Source organism: Cucumis melo, chromosome 3 (genome assembly GCF_025177605.1).
Source record: "Cucumis melo cultivar AY chromosome 3, USDA_Cmelo_AY_1.0, whole genome shotgun sequence".
NCBI lineage: Eukaryota > Viridiplantae > Streptophyta > Magnoliopsida > Cucurbitales > Cucurbitaceae > Cucumis > Cucumis melo.
Window position 1 is genome coordinate 26,868,310 of NC_066859.1, and position 25,285 is coordinate 26,893,594.

Sequence of the window (25,285 nt, forward strand, 5' to 3'; positions counted from 1 at the left end):
TTGATCTTCCGCTTCAATTGGTTTGAATTTTAGTTTTTCATGTTTGAAAATTAAGATGATGAATACTATATATTGATATATACAAGTTTCTTTGTTATATATATCGTCCCTTTTTCCACTATAATGTTCTCAAAAAATCAATTCGAATATTGAAAATTTGACAAATTAATAGTTTTTGTTTTTAAAGTTTGACCAAAAGTTAAGTGATTGTTTAGTAAAGGATGAATTCATAGTCTTTGTTATATGATGAATTCATGTTTGAAAATTAAGATGATGAATCCTATTGGTACATCTATTATTTCTTCCTTCTTTTTTCTTAGGTAATCTTTAATTTTAAGGGAAGCATATATGAATTCATAGCTAATTTATTTTTCTAGCAAAAAAAAGTCTTCAAAAAACAACCTACAAACTTTTGTTACAATGACACCTTTCAAAAATTAATAATTTGATCACTTATCCCTGTAACTATATCTTAAGATATTTGATTATATTCAATATATTTGCAAAATTAAAATTTTGATATCAACATTTGAGGTTAATATTCATTTTGTTTTAAGTTTAACTACAATCAACGCATGATCTAATTAAAACACTACTAGCTTAAAGCATTCAAGATTTCTTACTCCAATTAATTAACCTACCAAATTTCTCTTGGAAATTACTTGACTAATCTTGCCCATCCTTTCTTCATTCCATAACTCTTTCCACTGCTAGTGATGTATTTGTTGTGTCCTCTGTATTTAACGACATTTTAAAATTCAAGTTAATAAGTTTTGAATACTAAGAAAAAGATATAGATCTTGTTTTAGAATATTTTAGCTAAGAATTCTACGGTTTATACTTTAAGACCGATGAAAATTATGACTAAAAAATGACATAGTTCCATTTGATTTTATATACACACATACATATACATGCATGCATACCCTATTATATTTTTATTTAATTGATTTCAATGGTAGAACAAGAAGCAAAGCAAAAACACATAAAAGTAACAAAAGAAACTATCCCTAAAATAGAGATTCGTTTTTTTTGTTTTTTATATAAAATTTCTCTATTATTTTATATTTTATTTTATCTATGTTAGTGAAAAAACTATAGTAAATTTTATTGTAGTTCATTACCAAAAAGAAAGAAAAATAAAAATTAGAAAAAAAGAAAAAATTTCATATTTTGTTCAAGTAAACCGAGGTAGAATTATTAAATAAAAAAATCTAAAATAAAAATAGGTATAAAAATACAAATCATTTCAAATTCAAAAATTGTACCTGATAACTCTGACATAGGATCTCAACTTTGCAACCAACACAAAGAAATATGAACTCGATGCATATAAAGTTCATACATTTTATCCCAATTCAACATCCCAAACAGTCCCAAAATATCATTAAAATAAATCCATTAGAAAAAATATTTATAATGCCTCGCAATTTTTAGGAATAATAATTAAATGTTTAACAACATTTTAAAAAAATTGTAAATATAGCAAAACTTATCGAAATAAACTTTTATCTCTTATAAATTTTGATGGTCTATCAATATCAGTTATAAACCATAGCAGATAATGAATATTTGGAATATGAACTATTAGTAATAGAGTTTGACAAATTTTATTGTATTTGTAATGTTTTTTTTAAATTGTTATATATGTTGATATTTTAAATCTAATTATTGTATAATATTAACAACTATTTCATCACTCTCATTGCGACAGAATTAACCATAATTACAACAATATATTAAAAAAGATGCCATATATTATATGAAAAATGAACAAATAAAGATTTTTAAGGTTATTTCTGACGTACTATATTTGAAAGTCTTATCCAATTAAAATGTGTAATACAAACTTAATTAACTATACCATTGACCTTCTCTTTACTTTTTCGTTGGTTCTTTATGGATCTTATCGAGAAGTTACTTTGCTACAGAATTAATTACTTTCTCCCATTTTCGTTTTTAATTCACATACTTAGAAAATTACCAAGGGCTATGGCTGTCTGTGTCAACACAGACACCCCATGTGCCCAAAACCCTACATATTCAATATCAGTCTTACACGAAGGGACACAGACACCCCATGTGCCCAAAACCCTACATATTCAATATCAGTCTTCCACGAAGGCTTTATAAGTTTCAATTTTATCTATGTAAAAGCTGAACCCCACAAATTTGTCCTTACACTTCCATAAGCTCGTTGACTTCAAGAAGTCTACACAATTTGAAGTGTATGACCGTTTCAACAACTTACCCACCACTACTCTATATAATTTCAAAACTGGCTGCAAACTAATCAGGGTTACAAAAACTTTTTAATTCAGTTTCTTCCACTTCAATGACTTTCCAGTTTTTCTTTCCTTAAACTCTCTCTTCCTTTCTTCCCTCATTTTCGTTTACTACCCACCCAACCAAACCACATCTTCTTCTATCAATTTAAACACAAATTAAAGGTACCAACGTCTTTATCTTTTCATCTTTAAATTTATTTTTAATTCCATCATGGAATTTGTTATTGACGTTACAATCAAACGCCTATTCCTATGTTAATATCGATTATGTTGGATATAGATTTGACATCAATTCATTTTGTCCATTTTTTGTTTTTAATTACAATCAACGCATCTAATTTAAACACTAATAGGTAAAAGCATTCGTGATTTCTATCTTACTCCAACATACCAAATTTCTCCATGGATAAACTTGAGTAATCTTCCCACTCCTTTCTTCCTTCCTCGACTTTCTTTCAACTCCCTACCTTCCTTCTTCAGGTTTTAGTTTTTTATTATCGAAAATTAGGTCTATAAACACTACGATGAATTATGTGTAATCTATTTGTGTTTGAAAATCGTTGAATAATTGCCTTGTTTGTTTATTATTTAATTGATTTTTAAAATATATATCCATGGTTCTTTGTTGAAGGGAAACTTGAAAAGCAAATGACATAACTTGTAGTCGTGGTATGGCAGAAATTAGCGAGGTAGATGATCAAAAGCTTTGTGGTAATGTTGTGATATGTATTGGAAAAATGTTAAAACAACTACCTCAAGTTAATGCAGAATGTAGCATCTATCAAGTTTCCAAAGAGCTACTCGAGATTAATCGTAAAGCCTATATCCCTCAACTCATTTCCATTGGCCCCATTCATCATGGTACTAACAATGATTTGGTAGCCAATCAACAATATAAGCTTCAAGGGTTTATTAACTTTCTACGTCGTATAAATATTAATAACAAGCAGATTCTATCAATGGAGGACATCTTACAAACGGGAACATTGAACACCCTTGTAGAAAAAGCTCATCATTGGGTGGAAGAAGCACGCAATTGCTATACATCACCACCCATTAACACGATAGATATGGATGCATTTGTTATAATGATGCTTGTGGATGCTTGTTTCATAGTCGAGTTTCTTATACTCAAATTTGATTACGACCATCCAAATGGTAAGTTCTTACAAATTCAGGACAATATAGATATTTCATTCTACCAAGGAATGGACTTGCATATACTTTATGACTTGATAAAGTTGGAAAATCAAGTTCCTTTCTTCCTTCTACAATATTTGTTTGACCTGATACCAAAACATGATATCTCCATGATGATTTCCTCCTTTAGAGATCTTACACTTAGGGCTCTTAAGTTTCGGTTGGTACGTACATACGAGATTAATTTGTTCAAAGAGCCAAAACACTTTGTTGATTTATTAACTTTCTACTTCGTTCCTTCGGCCGGCCAGAAGGTTAACAATCAACATGGAATATTCAAAAGTACTATTGAGGAAAAAAATAGGTGGATTCCCCCATCTATAACTGAGCTTCGTGAGGCTGGTGTGACCATCAAGAAAGCCGAAAAAGCCAAACATTTGACAGATATAACCTTCAAAAATGGGGTTTTGAGAATCCCACCTTTACATATTTATGATGAATTTGAACTTGTGTTGCGAAACATGGTCGCATTTGAGCAAATCTCTGCAAGAAAAATGAACAAGTATGTAATCCAATATGTATTATTTATGGATGATTTGATAAGTACAGAGAAAGATGTACGTTTACTTGTGGAGGCTGGAGTCATAATCAACCAAATTGGTGGCAGTGATAAAGAAGTTGCTGATCTATTTAACAACTTTTGTAAATTTATCACAGCTCCCAAATCTTCCAACTTTGACTCTATCATCAAAGATTTGTGTGAACATTGCAATGGAAGGTGGAACAGGGCCAAAGCTTCACTAAAACATAACTATTTCAATACGCCATGGGCATTTATCTCCTTCTTTGCTGCAACCTTGCTCATTCTTCTCACCCTTCTTCAAACCATTTTCACCGCTATCACCACATTTACTTAGCTACCTACTCAAACCTATCCTTGCATTTATGTTATATTGTATTTGTATGTTCTAATTTCCATTTTACTTACTTCTTTTGAATAAACATTCTATATGATATATGACTTATCTATGCTTTATTCGTCCATATACTTTATCTTAATTATATATTCGTTTATTTAAAATTTAATTGATTGGTTGTGGATGTTAATTATTTTAATTTGGATTTAAATAAAAAAATAAAATGTTTAAATAAGTAAATAAAAATAATAAAAATTATTTTAATTGGGGTTCCCAAAAAAAACATAAAAATAACTGAAAAAAAAAGATCAAATGTTTAAATAAGTAAATAAAAAAATTAAAATTAATTTAATCGGGTTCCAAAAAAAAAAAAAACATGAATGAAATCATGTGTTTCGAAATAAAATCTAACTACTCACAGTCATAACATTCCAAAGAACGAAAATAAATAGGATTTCCAATGGCTGGATATTACTTGAGAATAAGTCAAAAAGAAAGGAGTGAATGGTGAGTATATAATAAAATAGCCAGTAAAGAACTACTACTAAGCCCACTAGGTAGACCTATTAATTTTCTACAAAATCCACATTCTCCTTAATAATCACATAGTTATACCATTATACCACTGCTAAGACTTTCTGTATAAATCCACATTCTCGTTAATAATCACGTAGTTATCATAGATCATGTATTCCCTTGATAACCCTCCGTCTAAAAGCAGTCAAGATATACCTATACAAGATATGTCATGCATCAAAATCAAACACATTATATATATGGTAGGATTATTCTTACTAGATGTGAAAGATCTGTAGTAAATCACTTACCTCATGTTTAAGTCTAAGCAATTAAACTTGAAATATAATTCTCAAATCAAAATACTAAATATAACGCAATTAGTTAATAATTTTATCAATCAAAACTATCAACTAATTATTCCAACTTAAATCCTCTAATAACTTAATTTCTCTTTGTCCGAAACCGAATCTGATCTTTGCTAGACCATCACTAATTTACTCAAAAAAAGCTCCAAATTAAACCCCAAATAATCCTTCATGCCAAAAAAACCCCTAATTAACTCATAATGGATATCCAAAATCCACTAAGAAAACAACAAAAATCTTACCAAACAGAGTCGGTGGACATTCGGCAAACAGAGAGGGAGTACGTGGTGGCGGCCGGCGAAAAAAGTTTTCAGATGGGTTGCGGCTGAAGCTCGAGGAGGAAGAAGGAAAAGAAATTTCAATTCTTTCTTTTTTTTTTTTTTCAATTTTGCACGTTCTTCAAGGTCAATTTATTAACTCAAAACCCTAATGTATATATAACCTTTTTTCCACACAAATAAATATATAACCAAATATATATTTAATACTTTTCTTTGCTTGTTAATTTTTACATTTTTTTTCCAATTAATTAGGGATATCAACATATATTTAAATCTTTCTCTTTCTTGGCCAATCCACCAATTTCCCCAATTAAATATATACTCATTCATATATTTAATATTTTAATTCATAATCCACCAAATTGCATTTTTAAATTCAAATTAAAATCTTGACATCCATAGTCAATTAAATTTTTAGATAAATCAACATAACACTTCATTAATTCGAAATAATTAAGCAATTATCTCAAACTGGGATGTTACAAATAATTAGATTATCAGTAATTATTAGATAGGCATGTGAGTCTATGTTAAAGCCCAATTGACATTATTGAAAGAAGATTGTGGGATTCTGAACACTCCAGTTGAATAAATTAAAGAAAAATTGCATCAAATAATACGATTTAGAAAATAAATAAAATATATACTCCAAGGAAACAAAATTTGTAAAAATGGAAACTTTTCCGGATTAATTTGTAATTTTCTAAAATGTCAATTTTATCTTTTCAGTTTTTTTCTTCTTCTTCAGATGTCAATATGCCAGCAATATGTTTCATATGAATCTATATATCACTGATATCATGAACTTTGAATTTATAAATGATATATATGTCGATAGCATAACTTAAAATCAATAATTTACCTCAATAATATTAGAATTATATCAATTTCATTTCAAAACTATATTAACTATATCTTGTTTAATGTTGTGATTTACAAAAGCTTGAGCATTACAATCGAACGTCAAACGTAAGTATAAACATAGCAATCTCTTGACAAACAAAAACCTATCAAATGTTAGACAACATGAATTATTACATTTGTGATGTTTATTAATTAATATCGAGTTTGGAGTGTCATTAAAAGTTACCATTGATAATTATAATCACTAATAATTATAACCGCTATTATAGATAACAACTATCAATAATAATTTTCAATTTTGAAAATATTAGGAAGAAACATTCATAATATTGACAAATAGATGATATCAGTGATAACTCTTAATTTGAGAATTAAAAAAAAATGTTCAAAACGATGGTTGCATAGGAGTATTTTAGTATTTTGCTCAATTTTGAGCTATAATATATATATTATTTTCATGGGTTTTTTTTTCTTTTCATTTATGCCACTAACCCTAAATTAAATAGACATATTTTAAAAATAGCTAAGCATGTTTTTTTTTTTAATCTTTGCAAGAACAACTAATTAGTGAACGAATTTATTAATTAAATATACAAATATATAGATATATATCCCTACCTGAAATCAAACTATCAAATTGTTGCTACCTGCCTTCTACAATATAATGTTTGCATTTTCTTTAATAACCCATTAAAAAATTGATCACCCAATAATCTCCTTCCCAAGTTAAGTTCTGCATTTTCAATGTATGCAAATTTAATATAAGACCATGCCATACACACTTTGTGGAACAAACCAAAAATTTCATCACTCCCATTACATCATCACACTAATTAAACATAGTTGGCGCCAGAACCAACCATTTCAGCACTATTGAAGAAAGATCTAAGTCAACTTTAAGGTCATAACTCTGACAATTACATTTCAAAACTCTTTTTAAGAACCAACCATTCACCTTGTCTTTGTCGTTTTTTTCTGCACGAACTTCTCACGAAGAATTTGGTATAGAATTAATTATTTTCCATATACTTAAACAATTACTGGCCATGTGGGTACAGGCTACAACATATCAAGATGAATCTTCCACAAAATCTCTTATAGTTTTATTTAAACAAAAGTATTATAAAATGACAAGTTTTTCCTTATGAAGTGACAATTATATAATAACCCATGCACCACATTCTACATAAACTAAACTCTCTACGTCTCTTCCTTTCTTACGTTCCTCAGTTTCATTTGCTACCAACATATTCTTCCATTTCAATTTCCACACAATCTTATTAAGGTACTTCTTCTACATTTCTTTCCCTAGCTCTCTTTTCCTCTACTTTTATTTTGCTTTCTTTTATATGTGTGTGTGTATGTATGTATCTATTGCTATAGTTCATTTTTGTATTTTGCCTTTAAAAATGTTTCATTTTTATTCCTCTAATTTCAAACATCTATTTGGTTCTTTTTAAATTAACTAATTTTGATCCATATGTACTAAAATTTCAAGAGATCCCTGTATATTTATCATTAAAAAAAATACAAGGAAATATAAGTCAATTAGTGTTTTTATTTGCTTATGACATTTAAGAAACCTGCTTTAATTTAGAATTATATGGAGAGAAAAAATAACATAGCCAATGATTATTATGATATTATAACTTATAAAGACGTGTTTTTTCAAGGTCTCAAATTGGTTACTATTTGATTTTTGAGAATGATGTTTACCTTTTACTCGTATGTCTTTGTTTTTAAGGAGGGATTGGAAACACAAATGTATTTAAGTTCAAATAAAAAATAATACGGTGAATGAAGTGCTTCAAAAAGCAATAGATAGAGATACGTAAAGATTGTGTTTCAGACATTTTTTTTTCAAATATAGCAAACAAATCTAAATATGGTAAAAGTTGGCAGAGATATTGATAGACAACTATCATTTGAAACTTTGTTATATTGAGTTTGTATATATATTTTTTTACAGTTTTATCGTTTGAAACAATTTTTTTTTGAAAAAGAAAATGTCGATTTTGATTAATTAAGCCTAGAGTTTTGTTTTTGGAAGGGTCAAGCATTATCGTTCTGTGTTATTTCATTAACTATTATTAAAATGTATATTTTTGGATGTGTTGTTTGTTGTTAAGGAGATCTGAAACCGTGGAAATGGAAAATAGTGAGATTAATAATGATCAAGTTTCAAATGAAGCAGTGATTAGTGAGGTTAAACGCAAGCATTGTGGTGATATTGTGATATCAATAAAGAGCAAGTTGGAACAACTGCCTGCTGTTAACACAGAATGCAGCATTTATAGAGTTCCCAAATTGCTATGTCAAATGAATAGGATAGCCTATGTCCCTCAAGTCATTTCCATCGGCCCTTTTCATCATGGTTCTAAGGATTTGAATGCTACAGAACGTTATAAGCTTCAAGGTCTTCGTAACTTTCTACGTCGTCTGGATGACCATAAGGCGGAGAAATCGTTGGAGGAGCTTGTGAAAATCGCTCAATCTTGGGTAGAAGAAGCTCGTAGATGTTATGCAGATCCGATAGACATGGACGACCATGAATTTGTTAAGATGATGCTTGTGGATGGTTGCTTCATAGTAGAATTCTTTATACTTGTTCATAACCAATACACTACTTCAGCTGATCATAAGTTCCCTCAAATTGATCCAAATGTTGACCTTCTATTTTATCAAGGAATAATTCCTGATGTATATTTTGACTTGATAAAACTCGAAAATCAACTTCCTTTCTTCCTTCTTCAACGTTTGTTTGAGCTAATACCAAAAGAAAACAACCCCAAATCTCTAATCCCAGATAATGAATTTTCCACCATCTCCTTTCTAGAACTTACATTTGAGTTTCTTCGTCTTGGGTGGGTAGAAAATTATGTACAACTTGGTGAAAGAATTGTTTGGTCTGAGTTTGACCCTGAACACTTGGTGGATTTCTTAAGGCTATACTACATATCGAGTTCAGATGATGAATATCGCGACAACAAGAAGATTAATATTTTAAGCTTCTTCTACTTGTGTCGTCGATATTTGAACAGGACTAATAAGGAAACAAGTGGGAAGAAGAAGGTTCATGCAGAAAACGGAGAAAAACAAAGGACTCTTTCAATCTTCAAACGAACCTACTCGCCAGAATATTGGACGAAGGCGAAGAATAATCTGTTGAGCAGAACAGGCTCATGTTTTGGTCGGAATAAGAAGAAGCATGTGGAAAATGACCATGATGAAAGTTACCATGAGGAAAAGATGTGGATTCCTCCATCTATAACTGAACTCTCTGAGGCTGGTGTCACCATAAAAAAGGCAAAAAAGTCTCCATTTATAACCAACATAACCTTCAAAAATGGGGTTTTGGAAATCCCACCTATAGTTATTGACGATTACTTCGAAACCATTACTCGAAACTTGATAGCATATGAGCATCTAGACGCAAAAAATTATCAAGAAATGAATGTAATCTCATATATCTTATTTATGGATTATTTGATAAGCATAGAGAAAGATGTGAGTTTGCTTGAGAAGGCAGGAATCATAGTCAACGATATCGGTGGCAGCGATAAAGAAGTTTCAGAATTGTTTAACAATCTCAGTAAATTTGTCAATAGGTCAGGTGATATTAGTGCATATTTCGAGAAATTCAACGGTATCAGCAAAGCTTTATGTGAGCATCGTGACAGACGGTGGAACAAGTTGAAAGCTTCGTTAAAACATAATTATTTCAATACGCCATGGGCTGGTATCTCCGTTTTTGCTGCAACCTTCATTATTGTTCTCACTCTCCTTCAAACAATATTTGCTGGTATATCCACTTTCTAGTCAAAACCTATCCTACGTCTGCATGCTCACTCTTCTTCGAAAACCATATTTTCTATTATATCTACATTTCCTAGCTAACTACTCAAACATCTTTTGCCATATAAATATAATTTAGGGTTCCAATTTTAGCTTTCTTCCTCTTTAATTTATTTGGTCATAAAGACTTTATCCTTTGTTAAAAATGTGCTGCAATAATATTAGATTTTCTTTCATACTTATGATCGGTTTAAATCTTTCATGTAATTGTTTTTTTAATAAATATTAATATCACTACTACTAATAATTATTATTAGTATTATAAAACATGACATGAAAGCTATAGTTTAATTTCATATTTATATTTGGTTAAACTATATATAGTCAATTTCAAAAGATTTGATGTTTGTGTGAATCTTCACAAGTATTATCTAAATAAATCTATAAACTTCAATTAGTTTTATGTACAAACTTGAATAATACTAATTTAATTCGTTAAATATATTTTTGAATAAAAGAGAGAGCTCTACAGTTCATACTAATTAAAATATGAACTCTACAAAATATGGCTAATTAATTCGGTGTGCAATTTAGACTACATCTAGGATCCATACACATATAAAAAATAATTTTCCTCCGATCCAATTTAAATCTCCATAATTAAAAGTTGTAATTAAGTAGAGTCTCTTCTATAGATATAATAAAAATAATTCCATTAAGAAATTGATCACCCAATAATTAATCTCCCGCATGCTAGTTAATTTAAGTTGCATATTTTCCAATATATATGCAAATTTAATATAAGACCATGCCATACACACACCTTTGTGGAAGAAAGATCGAATATGACATCAGATTACATAGTTCATAAATTTAAACGAAAGATTGAAAAGATCTCCATTCGAGGAGGTTTATATCCAAGTTTATCTTAAAGCTTCAACGATGCGAACACTACTTCTGTATCAATTACATAAACGCTTTGTCGTCTCTTCGTTTCTTCCGTTGCCTCACTTTGATTTTTGCTACAAACATATTCTTCCATATCAATTTCCTCACATTCTAAGGTACATCTTTCAGTTCATTTCTTTCTCTCCCTCTCTCTTTTTCTTTTATCTATAATTAATATATATACAAAAATTTTGTAAATATGGATCAAAATTAGTTAATTTTAAAAAAAAATTACTTCGAAACCATTTACTCGAAACTTCATAGTGTATGAACATTTGAACGCGAAAAAATTATCATGAAATGAATGTAATCTCATATATCTTATTTATGGATTATTTGATAAGCACATAGAAAGACGTGAGTTTACTTGAGAAGATAGAAATCATAATCAACGATATCGGTGGCAGCGATAAAGAAGTTTCAGAATTGTTTAACAATCTCAAAAAATTTATCAATAGGTCATGTGATATTAGTGAGAAATTCAACAATATCAACAAAGCTTTATGTGAGCATCGTAATAGACAGTGAAGCAAGTTGAAAGCTTCGTTAAAACATAACTATTTCAATATGTCATGGGCCGTTATCTCCGTCTTTGCTGCAACCTTCAGCATCGTTCTCACTCTCCTTCAAACAATATTGGTTGGTATATCCACTTTCTAGTCAAAACCTATCCTACGTCTCCATTTTCTTGTTCTGTCTTTTAATTGTATTCCATTTTTCTTCCACTTTTTATTGGGAAATATGTAATTTGATGTATTAGTGATATGCTTTTGAAGTATTAATTTGTTGGAAGAAAACGTTTGGAAAAAAAATAATAATAAATTTCCTAAGTTCATTTTGTTTATTTAAAAAGAAAAAAGAAGAAGAGACGAAATAATTTGGAATATATTGATCAACAGAGCCATGGAAGGTTTGTGGTTTCTCCACTTCTCTTCCACTGCACTAAGCAACTAGTTATTGAAGAAAAAAAAAAACATTTGGGTGTTCCGTTGTATGCACCTATCTTAATAAACACAAAATGTAGTCTAATAATATATTGTGGCATACTCCCATGTTGCATTTTTTCTAAAAAAAAAATACTTCTTTTTCCTAATTAATTACTTTTTTATGTGGTAGCTAGGGAAGTGGAGGGCATAAAAGTAATTAAGTGCAACCTAAATCATTGCTTTTAAATTGGATGTAGATTGACAAATTAATTTCATAAACCTTAGGCTAATCATAGCTGGCTAGTCTATACACACACGGAGGTGATGTGAATATTGTTAGAAGTGTAAATAAAATTCAACATCAGTTAAAAAAGGTAGTGATATCAAAAGCAAAAAGTCGTTAGAGTTTTCCTGAACAAGATACGTTTGGATCAATAGGTGCACTCGGACATCTTTATTGGATGGATCCTCCCTTAACACCCATCATTTCCGCTTCATTAATGATAAATAAGAATAATACAGAAAGCAAGTATCAAAGTAAAAGGGCTAAAGAGTTAATAGGAGAGACAACAAACAAAATTATACAAAAATGTGAAGATTTAAGGCAATAAAGCTAGAATTATATTTGACAAAGAACGTGGATCTACTGGTCCATATTAGGCTTGTTTTTTTGTTGGTAAAATTGGAGGAGATTAAAATTTGATTTTTGATTGGTTATTTAAAGGTGGTGAATTTATCGAACCATAAAAGAAATCGGCGGTGAAAACTCTTTAAAAACCCAATTCGTGGAAGGAAAAATTGAAGTGTGGCATCAGTTATTTTGTTGCTGAAGAAGATCAGTAAAAAACCCCACAGCATTAAAAGTTCTTTTTGTTTCTTCAAGTATTTTAGAGTGGCACTAAGTATAAATGCAACGAATGCAGTGTATTTTCTATTTAATTGAGTTTAATTAGGGTTTCTCTTATTTATTCTAACATAGTACATAGATAGTTCATGTTGGACTATTCAGATAGAGAGATTTATGAAGTACAAGTATTGGATTCTTTACACTTAGTAAAAGATTGAATGTAGTTCAGAGTTTGGTCGAGTGAACCGGTATATTTTCGAGTGTTGTTCTCTTTTTCCATTTGTTTTATTGTTTGTTATTTTGTATATCAGAAAATCAATTGGCTTTTGTCAAAGAAAGCAGATCACAGATGCTATCCTGACAGCAAACAAAGCAATAGATCTCTGGAGAAAACAAAAAACCAAAGACTATGTCTTCAAAATAGACATAGAAAAAGCATTTGAAAAAATCAGTTGGGATTTCATAGATTACATTCTCGAAAAAGAAAGTTTTCCTCAGAAGTGGAGACAATGGACAAAAAGCTGCATAACAACGGTACAATACTCCATAATAATAAGGGTAATTAGAATGGATATATAGCAATTTTTAGAATAATTATTAACTATGTAGCAATATTTTAAAAAAATTGTAAATATAACAAAATCTATCAGCGATGGGTTTTTATCCTTGATAGACTCCTATGGTTTATTAGTGATAGACCAACATTTGCTACATAGTCTATCAGTGATAGACTCCTATCATTGATAGATTTTGACAAATTTTGCTATATTTGCAATTTTTTAAAAATGTTGCTATATACTTAATTATTTTGAATATAGTTGCTACATTTGCAACTATCCCTAATAATAAATGAGAAACCTTGTGGAAAAATACAGCCAAAAAGAGGAATTAGACAAGGAGATCCCATATCTCCTAGCTATGGACTATCTCAACTGCCTACTAAAACATTTGGAGAACACAAACAAGATAAAAGGAGTTATCATCAAAGATATTAATCTCACACATCTTCTTTTTGCAGATGATATTCTTCTCTTTGTGCAAGATGAGGATGAAAGCATCAGAAATCTTCAGTTTGCCATTCACCTCTTTGAATCAGCCACTGGTCTCTAAACATCAACCTCACAAAGTCTTCAATAACCCTTGTTAATGTAAGCAAAGAAAGATTAGAAAAAGTGGCAAAAAGTTGGGGTATAAGCACACAGTTCTTCCTTATTTCACACTTAGGGATGCCTCTTGGGGGCAAACCAAGAACAAAAGCCTTCTGGAACAACATTATAAGAAAAATCCACAAAAAACTAACCAACTGGAAGTACGCTCTCATCTCTAAAGTAGGCAGACTAACGATAATTAACTCCTCTTTAGCCAACCTTCCTACATATCAACTCTCAGTTTTTAAAGCTCCAAAATCTTGCTGTAAAGAGGTAGAAAAACATTGGAGAAACTTTTTATGGATAGGTAACTTCGAGAAATTGTCTTAAGGACTTAAGGAAAAAGTCTATGAATCCAGTATCTTGGAAGATAGCTACTCTCCCAAAAGAAAAAGTGGCCTCGGCATCAGCTCAATAGAATCAGTAAATTTTGCTCTTCTCAACAAATGGATATGGAGATATTACAATGAACCACAAGCTCTTTGGAGAAAAGTCATTGATGCAAAATATGAAAAAGAATATATAAAAGACTTGCCTACACAAAGTAAATACAGCAGCTCAAATGCCCCATGGAAGGCCATCACAAGCAAATACAGCTGGTTCAAGGAAAACTTAAATTGGAAAATCCAAAATGGAGAATCCTTGTCTTTCTGGAATCACAGGTGGAATGATAACATTGCCCTTAAAGATAACTTTCCACGAAATGTTTGCATTCTCTAAAGAAAAAGAATCATCTATCAAGGATACGTGGGATGAAAGAATAAAGGACTGGGATCTGAATCCAAGGAGGCAACTAAACGACAGAGAGCAGGAACAATGGAGGGATATCAAAATAAATCTACCCAGCTTCCTGAACCAACATGACAGAAATACCCCATTATGGAAGCTAAATAGCAACCAATGTTTTTCTGTCCGATCAGTAAAGTCTACTCTAAACGCACACCAATCGGCACACCCTCATAACACAGATCAGTAGCCTTCATAAATCTCTGGAAAAACAAACATTCCCAAAAAATGTAAAGTTTTCCTTTGGACTATAATCAATGATGACCTACTGACGAAAGATAAAATCCAAATGAGGATAAAGTCCATGTGCTTGAACCCAAACTGGTGTACAATGTGTAAAAAAGACTGCAAGACAGGTAACCACATCTTCCTATCATGCCATGCAGCTTCTCTTCTCTGGCAAAAGACAAATGATATCCTAAGTAGAAATGAGAGCATCAAAAATCTCAACTCTCTTAATTATCTCCCTCATAATCAACCAGAAAACAAAAACGAAAAGAGGTATCATTTCTTTCAACATATTGGTGGCCCTCATATGGAATATCTAGTTGGAAAGAAATAGAAGAATCTTTAAAGGAACAACATAAAAAACAAACTCCATATGGGACTCCATATGCAACCAAACTGCCACTTGGCTAGCAAAAGACAAGATGTTTAGAAATTACGCATCTTCTACAATAGCTTTAAATCTTAAGACTCTTTTTAGTTGTTAATTGGCTTATCTTAAGCCTTTTCTATATATGTTCCTTGTATTGTCCCTATTCTTCATGAATAAATTTATGGGTTTATGCAGTCTTTAGTATACCTAAGCTTTTGCTAAGGTAGCACTAAAGCTCTACTTTAGTTTCTTTCTAAAAAAAATTAGGGTTTCTCTTGTTTATTCCAAGATAGTACATAGATAGTTCGTGTTGGACTATTTAGAAAGAGAGATTTATGAAGTACGAATATTGGATTCTTTACACTTAGTAAAAGATTGAATGTAATCCACAGTTTGGTCGAGTGAACCGATATATTTTCAAATGTTGTTCTCTTTTTCCATTTGTTTTATTGTTTGTTATTTTGTAATTGTTTACTTCTTTAGCTTTAATACGTGAGAAAGAGTTTGAGGTATAAGATATTTTTTCTACATCTATTTATAATCTCGCATGAAGTTTTCCAACCATTCATTTGTATGCTTTATAACATGGTTGTCTCAGTTCACATGTAGAAAGATATTTTATTCATTTGTATACGTTTGTTGTGTGGAAAGATAAAATCCACATATATATGCTTTTGACGTCCATGAATGAAGTTTTTGATTTTGAGATAAGATGAAGGTGCTATGTTTGTGTCAACTTAATTGAGATGTTGAAATGGCATCTTGTTTTAATTTACGTATACATTATTCGTATCGTTTTAAAAAAAATGAAAAGGACGACACAGACCACATATGTGTTCTTAAAAGTTTTATATATATCCAACCATCACCCTTTGGTTGGTTATAAGAAAACATGTGTTCCTAATTGAAGCAGAGAGTTCCACTTTCACACCCCCTTTTCTCTTAGTCATCTTAATCAATTAATTCTTCCCTAATTTCTCTCTTCCTTCCATAAAAGTTGCATAAAAGCAAGCAGGTACAGATCTTTCACTTCTTTCCTTTCTTCCTTTCTTCCCTTAATTAATCCAAACTGTTCCTTTTACATATGTATATAGTTTTCATAATACTTATTTCTTGTATTTTTTTAGCTTTGGTTCAAATTCATTTTTGGTTCTTATACTTAAATTTCTTTTATTTTTTTCTATGTATTTTAAATTTTTCAAAACGTTTCCCCTTATTTTCTCAAATAGTCTTATGATCTTGAGGCTATTTACTTTTTAAAACTAACTATATTATGATCCATATTTACAAAGTTTAAGAGAGCTATCATGCATAAAGTACTCAAGATATTTGACATTGTAAGTAGAGTTGTTTATTTCCAATACGGTAGTCTTTTGTTAAAATTAATATTGTAAAATAAAGATGAATTATTTAAAAGGTCTCGTTATTGCTATTTAACTTTTAGTTTTTGGTTTTTGAAAACTATGAATTTTTCCACGATTTTTAAGAAAGAAATTGTAAGGTACGTTACCCTTAGTATGTTAGCTGCACAATTCAGCCCTCAATTTTTTGCAAAGGTTAAAATTGGAACGATTGTAAAAATTGGTAATAATTATTGTCATTTAAGATTGAAAGGTCAATTTAGAATCCAATTTCTATAACTAGTAAACGCTCAAATTTAATTAACATTTGTAATAATTCAAGGACATAAATTTTATAATGAAAAATTTAAGAGTGTAATTACAACCATCATTATATTTTAGCTAGACGTGATTTTAGCAATTTTCTTATTTTTTAAAAAATTATTTATTTCTTTGTTAAATTCCAAAAGCAAAAACATGTTTCTATAAATATTTTCCTAAACTTAGCTTATACTTTTAAAAATGGAAACTGTAATGATAACAAATAATAACCATGTATAAAGTAAAATTTTTATAGAAAAAATTGTCAAATCTAGCAAATTCTATGCCTACAGACTTGTCTCGTCTATTAATAATAGAATACAAAATTTATCACTATTATTATTTAATTTGTTTTAAAAACATATATATGCATATCTTTGTTCCAAGGAGAATGGAAAACGTGAACGAGTTTGAAGTGGAAATGGGAAAGCGTAGTGAGATTGGAGTGCATAAAGTAGAAGCAGAGAGCGTATCTGATAACGATATGCCACAGATTATTGAGGCTCAACAAGATCTCTGTGATAATGTTGTGATATCCATCCAAATAATGTTGAACCAAATGTGTCCTATTAATGGAGATTGTAGCATCTATCGAATTCCCAAACAACTACGCGAGATGAATCCTAAAGCATACACCCCTCAACTCATTTCCATTGGCCCTTTTCATCATTATCGATGTCAAAATGATTTTAAAACCACAGAACAATATAAGCTTCAAGCCCTTGTTAACTTTCTGCGCCGTATTAATAATAATAATGAGATCATGGAAGAAGATCAGGACGTTGTGAAAAAAATTGGATCATTGGAGGACCTCTTGAAAACTGGAACGTTGAAGGTCCTAGTAGAAAAAGTTCATTGTCGGATGGCAGAAGCTCAGAATTGCTATTCAGAACCTATAGATTACATGGACCACCATAGCTTTGTTATAATGATGCTTTTGGATGCTTGTTTCATCATGGAAATTTTTATACAACAGTATGACGCATCTTGTCCTCGTGATCGTAAATTTCCTCATATCCAAGACAATGTAGATTTTTTATTACTATACCCAGAAACAACCCAAGGTATAACCAATGACTTGATAAAATTGGAAAATCAAGTTCCTTTCTTTCTTCTTCAACATATATTTAACATGATACCACAACGTAGTCCTCCTGTGTCCTTTATACATCTTACATACAGTGCTCTTTATGATTGGTTCATATCTACATATAAGATTTGTTCTGTCGGCATCGTCCCCTATGAACCAAAGCACTTGGTCCATTTCTTAAGCTTCTACTTCATTCCCTCGCACACTACTGATGATATGATTCAGAACATGCAAGATGTGATAAAAAATAGTGAGAACAAGAAGAAGAACAACTATAATTTCTTAAGCTTCTTCAGCACACTTTTCTGTTGCCAACTTTGGCAAAACCCTGATAAGAAAAACAATGATCAAGAACTTTTGTCTCCTCCATCCATAACTGAGCTCTGCGAGTCTGGTGTCACGATCAAGAAAGCAAAAAATGTGTTATTTTCTAGAGTAAAAATAAATATTGCAATGGAAAATTGAAGACAAATTCATTTCAATTACATTAAAAAAAAATACAGTATTTAAAGTCTTAAAAATAACTACCCACTAACATCATGACCCTAAACTTTCTCCATGATTACAAATCATGAATGACTAATTCCTAAGAAATAGGAACAAACTTGGACTAAATTAACTTAACAAAGATAAACACACATGAGCATGTTTCAATCCTAAAGCACTTTCTTAACACTCCTCCTTGCTTTAGGAGTTGCAAACACCAAGTTTTGACCTTAGAAACTCGAACTTGCAAGTAGGCAACGGTTTAGTTAATATGTCTGCAACTTGATCTTCTGTTTTGCAGTAGACAAGAATCACCTCTCCACTTTTCTGCACTTCTCTTAAAAAAAATAACTTGATGTTAAAATGTTTAGTCTTCTTATAAAACACAGGATTATGAGAAATAGCAATAGCCGCTTTGTTATCAACAAGAATCTCCGTGCTTTTCTTCTGCTCCAGATCAAGGTCAAGTAAAATTTTCCTCAGCCATAAAGCTTGATTGGCAGTAGCTGTTGCAGCAATAAATTCTGCTTCAGCAGTGGATTGGGCTACAATCTCTTGTTTTTTCGAGCTCCAAGAGAAAACACCAGAGCTAAGAGTAAAACAGTAACCTAAAGTGCTTCTCATATCATCAATGGAACCTCCCCAATCACTATCAGAAAAACCAATCAGTTTGAACTCCTTGCCCCTAGTGAACTTAACACCAAAATCACTTGTGCCTTTGACATATCGTATCACTCTTTTTGCTGCCTTAAGATGTAATTCACTTGCACAATGCATGAAACGAGACAAAATACTCACAGCATTCAAAATATCAGGTCTTGTTGCTGTGAGATACATCAAGCAACCAATTAAACTCCTAAAATATCCTTCATCAACTTTGTCAGCACCATCTTCTTTGCACAACTTCTCTTTTTGATTCATTGGAGTGCTTATAGCCTTACACTCATCCATCTTAAACTTCTTTAGTATTTCCTTTGCATATTTTTTTCTGGCAAATGAAAACTTCACCTTGCCCTTGCTTGATCTCTATGCCAAGGAAGTAGGACATGAGCCCGAGATCTGTCATTTCAAACATCTTCATCATCTCCCATTTGAAATTTTGAATATGATCTGCATTGTTTCCTGTAACCAGTAGGTCATCAACATACAGTGAAACAATAAGAATGTTAGTACCATTGTGCTTAACATATAAGGTTGATTCTGATAGACTTTTCAAAAATCCCAAGCTCAGTAAATGTTCATCAATTTTGCTATACCAAGCTCTTGGAGCTTGTTTTAAACCATAAAGAGCCTTCTTGAGAAGATAGACTTTATTTCTTTCACCTTGCTTCTCACATCCTTCGGGCTGCTCAACATAAATTTCTTCTTGTAAGACACCATTCAAAAAAGCTGATTTGACATCCAACTGATACAATTTCCACCCCTTTTGTGCAGCTATTGCAAATAGTAACCTGATTGTGTCCATTCTAGCAACAGGAGCAAAAGTATCAGAGTAATCAACACCAAAGATTTGAGCATACCCTTTAACCACAAGCCTGGCTTTGTGCTTGTTAATCGAGCCATCAGCATTAAGCTTGGTTCTAAACACCCATTTAACTCCAATTACCTTCCTATCTTGAGGTCTGTCAACAAGGATCCAAGTTTTGTTCTTCTCTATCATTGACAACTCCTCCTCCATTGCAGCTATCCACCTTTGATCTTTCTTTGCTTCTGCATAGTTTGCAGGTTCACACACAGCAACATTGCACCTTTCATAAATATCAGAAAGCAACCTTGTTCCTCTCACGGAAGCATCATCTACTATTTCATTCTGCCTGTCATCTTCCTCTTCAATGCTTGAATCAAAAAACTTGAATTTCATCTTTTCCAAGGTCTGACCTTTCTTCTCTGCATCATCAAAGTTCCACTCTTCATCTTCCTCGAAGTGAACATCCCTGCTCACGACAATCTTTCCAGTTTGTGGTTGGAAAATTTTATAGGCTTTGCTGATAGAACTATAGCCTATAAAGACACCCGGTGAAGCTCTCCTATCAAGTTTGTCACGCTTGCTCTGTGGAACATGAGTGAAACACAAACAACCAAATACTTTGAGAAATTTCAATGATGGTTTGTACCCATACCATGCCTCAAATGGTGTCTTTTCCTTCAATGCTTTTGTGGGAAGCCTATTTTGAAGAAATACAGCTGTATTTGCTGCCTCTGCCCAAAACTTCTTTGGCAAACTCTTTTCATGCAGCATGCATCTTGTCATCTCCATGATGTATCTATTTCTCCTCTCACTAACTCCATTTTGTTGAGGAGTGTAAGGAGCTGTAAGTTGATGTTTTATGCCTGAATCTTCACAAAACTTGTCAAATTCTGCCGAAACATACTCCTTCCCATTGTCAGACCTTACCATTTGAATTTTGCAACCACTTTCATTTTCAACTCTTGCCTTGAACTTCCAAAAGACATGAGCAACCTCTGATTTAAACTTCAAGAAAAAAATCCAGCACATTCTGGTGAAGTCATCAATAAAAGCAATATAATAGAGACTACCTTTTAAAGAAGGTGTTCTCTGAGGACCTGCAACATCTGTGTGAATGAGCTGCAATTTTTGAGTGGCTCTCCAAGATGACTTGGGAAATGACTTCCTATTTTGCTTTCCAAAATGGCACGCTTTGCAGCTTGAGATTTCTTCACTAAGCTTGGGAAAATCAAGTGCCAACTCCGTTAGTTGTAGCAGCCCTTGATGATGATAGTGACCGACTCTTTTGTGCCAAAGCTGTGTTTCATCTTCTTTGAGAGCAAAAACAGATTGCTTCTCCTCTAAAGGATTAAGTGAAAAACTTTTTCCTTTCATTTTTACTTTGAAAATATCTTGATTTGCTGCATCCTTAATCAAGCAATATTCATTTTCAAAAGTAACTTTAAAACCTTTTTCAATAAGTTGACCCACACTCAACAAATTTTGGTTAATGTCAGGTACAAAAAGAACATCTTGTATATGCTTTGTACCTTTACAACTGGCAATCGCAATAGTCCCCTTTCCTTTGACTGAGATGTAGTCTCCATTGCCAATTCTGACTTTGGTGATATTTGTTGGCTTCAGATCTTTAAACAACTCCTTGTCATGAGTCATATGGTTGGTACATCCACTGTCAATCAGCCAGCTTTCATTTGACTCACCACCCACGAAGCATGTTGCCACAAACAATTGATCCTCCTCCTCCTCCTCCTGATAAGCAATTTTGGCCTCTACACCTTGTTGTTGATTATTGTTCCTGCAAATTACAGCTTCATGCCCCATTTGGTTACATTTGGTGCACTTGGCGTTTGGTCTCCTCCAGCATTTAAAAGGAGGATGACCCTGTTTATTGCAATGTGAACAGGGAGGATAGGATCCCTTCTTGACTCCTGCTTTGTTGTAAGTTGAAGATTCTCTAGTAGAAATTTGATTCTTCTTGAAAAACTTCTTCTTCTTATTGTTCCTAACGTTCTCATGATGCTTCGCTGGCAAGGCTCCTTCAACAGCACCTTCTTGCCTCATGGCTCTTCTTTGTTCCTGCGCTTGCAAAGCATTGAGTATCTCTGCAAGAGTGATTTGAGTCAAATCTTTGGTATTTTCTAAGGCAGAAATAGATGCCTCAAATTTTTCAGGCACTGATACAAGAATTTTTTCTACAATTCTTGAGTCCTTGAACACAGAACCAAGTAATCTGATTTGGTTTGCAATGTCCAATAACCTAACAGAATACTCTTTAATTGATTCTGTTTCCTTCATCTTCTGCAACTCGAATTCTCGAATCAAGTTTAGCACACGCATTCCTTTGATTCTTTCATCTCCCTCATATTCTGACTTGAGATAATTCCATATCTCATATGCTGATCTCAGAGTCATAATTCTAGTGAAGATAGTAGATGAGACTGCAGCAAACAGACATGCCTTTGCCTTGGATTTCTTTGTCTTCTTCTCCTTTTGCGCTTTGATTTGTGCCATGGTAGGATTGTCTGGAAGAGCAGGAATTTCATAATCCTCTTCCACTGCTTCCCAAATATCCAAAGCTTCCATATAAGCTTCCATACGAACTGCCCAAACTTGGTAGTTGTCTCCATCAAATATCAATGGAGAAATTGAAGTGAAACTAGAACTTGTTATGGCGTCCATGACACAACAACTCACACTCACAGATCCCTTAAGAAGAGAGCTCTGATACCAATTGTTATTTTCTAGAGTAAAAATAAATATTGCAATGGAAAATTGAAGACAAATTCATTTCAATTACATTAAAAAAAAATACAGTATTTAAAGTCTTAAAAATAACTACCCACTAACATCATGACCCTAAACTTTCTCCATGATTACAAATCATGAATGACTAATTCCTAAGAAATAGGAACAAACTTGGACTAAATTAACTTAACAAAGATAAACACACATGAGCATGTTTCAATCCTAAAGCACTTTCTTAACAAAATGCTCAATACTTGACGAACATAAGTTTCAAAAATGGAGTTTTGAAAATCCCGCATTTGCATATTTACGACGAATTTGAACTTATGTTCCGAAACTTAATAGCATTTGAGCAATTCCGTGCAGGAAATCAGAACATGTATGCAACCCAATATATCTTATTTATAGATGATTTGATAAGTACAGAGAAAGACGTACGTTTACTTGTAAACTCTGGAGTTATAATCAATAATATTGGTGGCAGTGATAAAGAAGTTTCAGAATTGTTTAACAATCTCGGTAAATTTGTCAATCACTGTCGAAATCCTTACATGTTTAACCATATCAGTAAAGCTTTGCGTAAGCACTGTAATGGAAGGTGGAACAAGGCGAAAGCTTCACTGAAACATAACTATTTCAATACGCCATGGGCCTTTATCTCCTTCTTTGCTGGATCCTTCCTCCTTCTTCTCACACTTCTTCAAACCATTTTCTCTGGGATCTCTGCATTTCCTAGCTAGTGTTAAGCATGTTGATTAGTGGTGTTTATGTTAAATATCTAATTGTTGAGCGTTTTGTTTGTTTTGTGTCCTCTTGATTTTGGTATTTGATTAATTATGCTACTTATATCCTTGTATATAGAGCTGTTGATTTTGAGCTATATCGTGAATAAAGAAATATTATTTTAGTCTCCCCTCATTCACGAGCCTCCAACGTAGAATTAATTAAATGGGGAAGAAGAGAAAATAATTCTATGCTCTGCATTCCATTGGGAAGGTTGTGGTGTTTATTTTAACAGATAAATTATGCTCATTCAATGTGTGACTTCTTAGTGTAAGAGTTTTTTAGTCATATCTCAAGATTCCCCAATTTAAGAGTATGTAAAGAAACAAAAAAAAATTGTTTCTCTTTTGTTTTAAATTTTATCTATTTACATTAGTGCAAAAATGTAGTGAATTAATTGTAGTACATAATTACCAAAAAGGAAGAGAAAAAAGAAAAACTTAAAAAGAAAACAGAAGGAAAAAAGGTAATTAATATTTTATTGAAGCAAAGATAAATAAAAATGTTGAATTCCTTAGACATATATATGAGCATCACAAATATATAAACTTAATTCTGCACTATACTATCTCAGCTCAACGTCCCAAACAGCTGATACATGAATTCGAAGTTGCATGCAAAAATAATTATTATTACAAAAGCTTTGACTGCGTGTACTCTTCGATTAATCAAGACATGCTTAATTAGACACACTTGGTGGAAGCAATAATGCAAAAATTACGTCCAGATAGGAGAGACAACAAACAAAATTATACAAAAATGTGAAGATTTAAAGCAATAAAGCTAGGATTATATTTGACAAAGAATGTGGATCTACTGGTCCATATTCGGCTTGTTTTTTGTTGGTAAAATTGGAGGAGATTAAAATTTGATTTTTGATTGGTTATTTAAAGGTGGTGAATTTATCGAACCATAAAAGAAATCGGCGGTGAAAACTCTTTAAAAACCCAATTCGTGGAAGGAAAAATTGAAGTGTGGCATCAGTTATTTTGTTGCTGAAGAAGATCAGTAAAAAACCCCACAGCATTAAAAGTTCTTTTTGTTTCTTCAAGTATTTTAGAGTGGCACTAAGTATAAATGCAACGAATGCAGTGTATTTTCTATTTAATTGGGTTTAATTAGGGTTTCTCTTATTTATTCTAACATAGTACGTACATAGATAGTTCATGTTGGACTATTTAGAAAGAGAGATTTATGAAGCACGAGTATTGGATTCTTTACACTTAGTAAAAGATTGAATGTAATCTACATTTTGGTCGAGTGAACCAGAGTAATGTTCTCTTTTTCCATTTGTTTTATTGTTCGTTATTTTGTAATTGTTTACTTCTTTAGCTTTAACATGTGAGAGAGAGTTTGTGGTATAAGATATTTTTTCTACATCTATTTATAATCTCGCATGAAGTTTTCCAAATTGCTTTATAACATGGTTGTCCCACTTCACATGTAGAAAAGATATTTTATTCATTTGTATTCATTTGTTGGAGTGTGGCACATGTATATGCTTTTGAGGTGGATGAATGAAATTTTTGATTTTGAGATAAAATGAAGGTGCTATGTTTGTGTCAACTTAATTGAGATGTTCAAATGATTATGCATAAATTAATACCGACTCCTCAGAATTTGGTAACTT

General features: G+C 31.8%; 3 protein-coding genes and 1 long non-coding RNA gene across 4 annotated transcripts; 3 read left to right on the forward strand and 1 right to left on the reverse strand.

The window, feature by feature from the left end:
- Window positions 1-2,305: 2,305 nt before the first annotated feature.
- Window positions 2,306-4,453, forward strand: LOC103488292 (UPF0481 protein At3g47200-like). The gene is made up of 2 exons (XM_008446965.2): window positions 2,306-2,450; window positions 2,920-4,453. The coding sequence occupies exon 2, from the start codon at window positions 2,960-2,962 to the stop codon at window positions 4,343-4,345; it is 1,386 nt and encodes a 461-aa protein (XP_008445187.1). The 5' UTR covers window positions 2,306-2,450; window positions 2,920-2,959; the 3' UTR covers window positions 4,346-4,453.
- A 4,069-nt stretch (window positions 4,454-8,522) lies between these two features.
- On the forward strand, window positions 8,523-10,193 carry LOC103488291 (UPF0481 protein At3g47200-like). The gene has a single exon (XM_051082907.1). It carries the CDS (start codon window positions 8,523-8,525, stop codon window positions 10,191-10,193), a length of 1,671 nt encoding a protein of 556 aa, XP_050938864.1.
- A 3,331-nt stretch (window positions 10,194-13,524) lies between these two features.
- Window positions 13,525-15,341, reverse strand: LOC127148474 (uncharacterized). The gene is made up of 2 exons (XR_007819475.1): window positions 14,191-15,341; window positions 13,525-14,029 (listed from the first exon to the last, which is right to left on the reverse strand). It is a non-coding gene; the product is annotated as an uncharacterized LOC127148474 (long non-coding RNA).
- Window positions 15,342-15,994: 653 nt separating this feature from the next.
- LOC103488564 (UPF0481 protein At3g47200-like) lies at window positions 15,995-23,785 on the forward strand. Its single transcript, XM_051082908.1, has 2 exons — window positions 15,995-18,608; window positions 23,112-23,785. The coding sequence occupies exons 1-2, from the start codon at window positions 17,367-17,369 to the stop codon at window positions 23,610-23,612; spliced, it is 1,743 nt and encodes a 580-aa protein (XP_050938865.1). The 5' UTR covers window positions 15,995-17,366; the 3' UTR covers window positions 23,613-23,785.
- The last annotated feature ends 1,500 nt before the right edge of the window (window positions 23,786-25,285 follow it).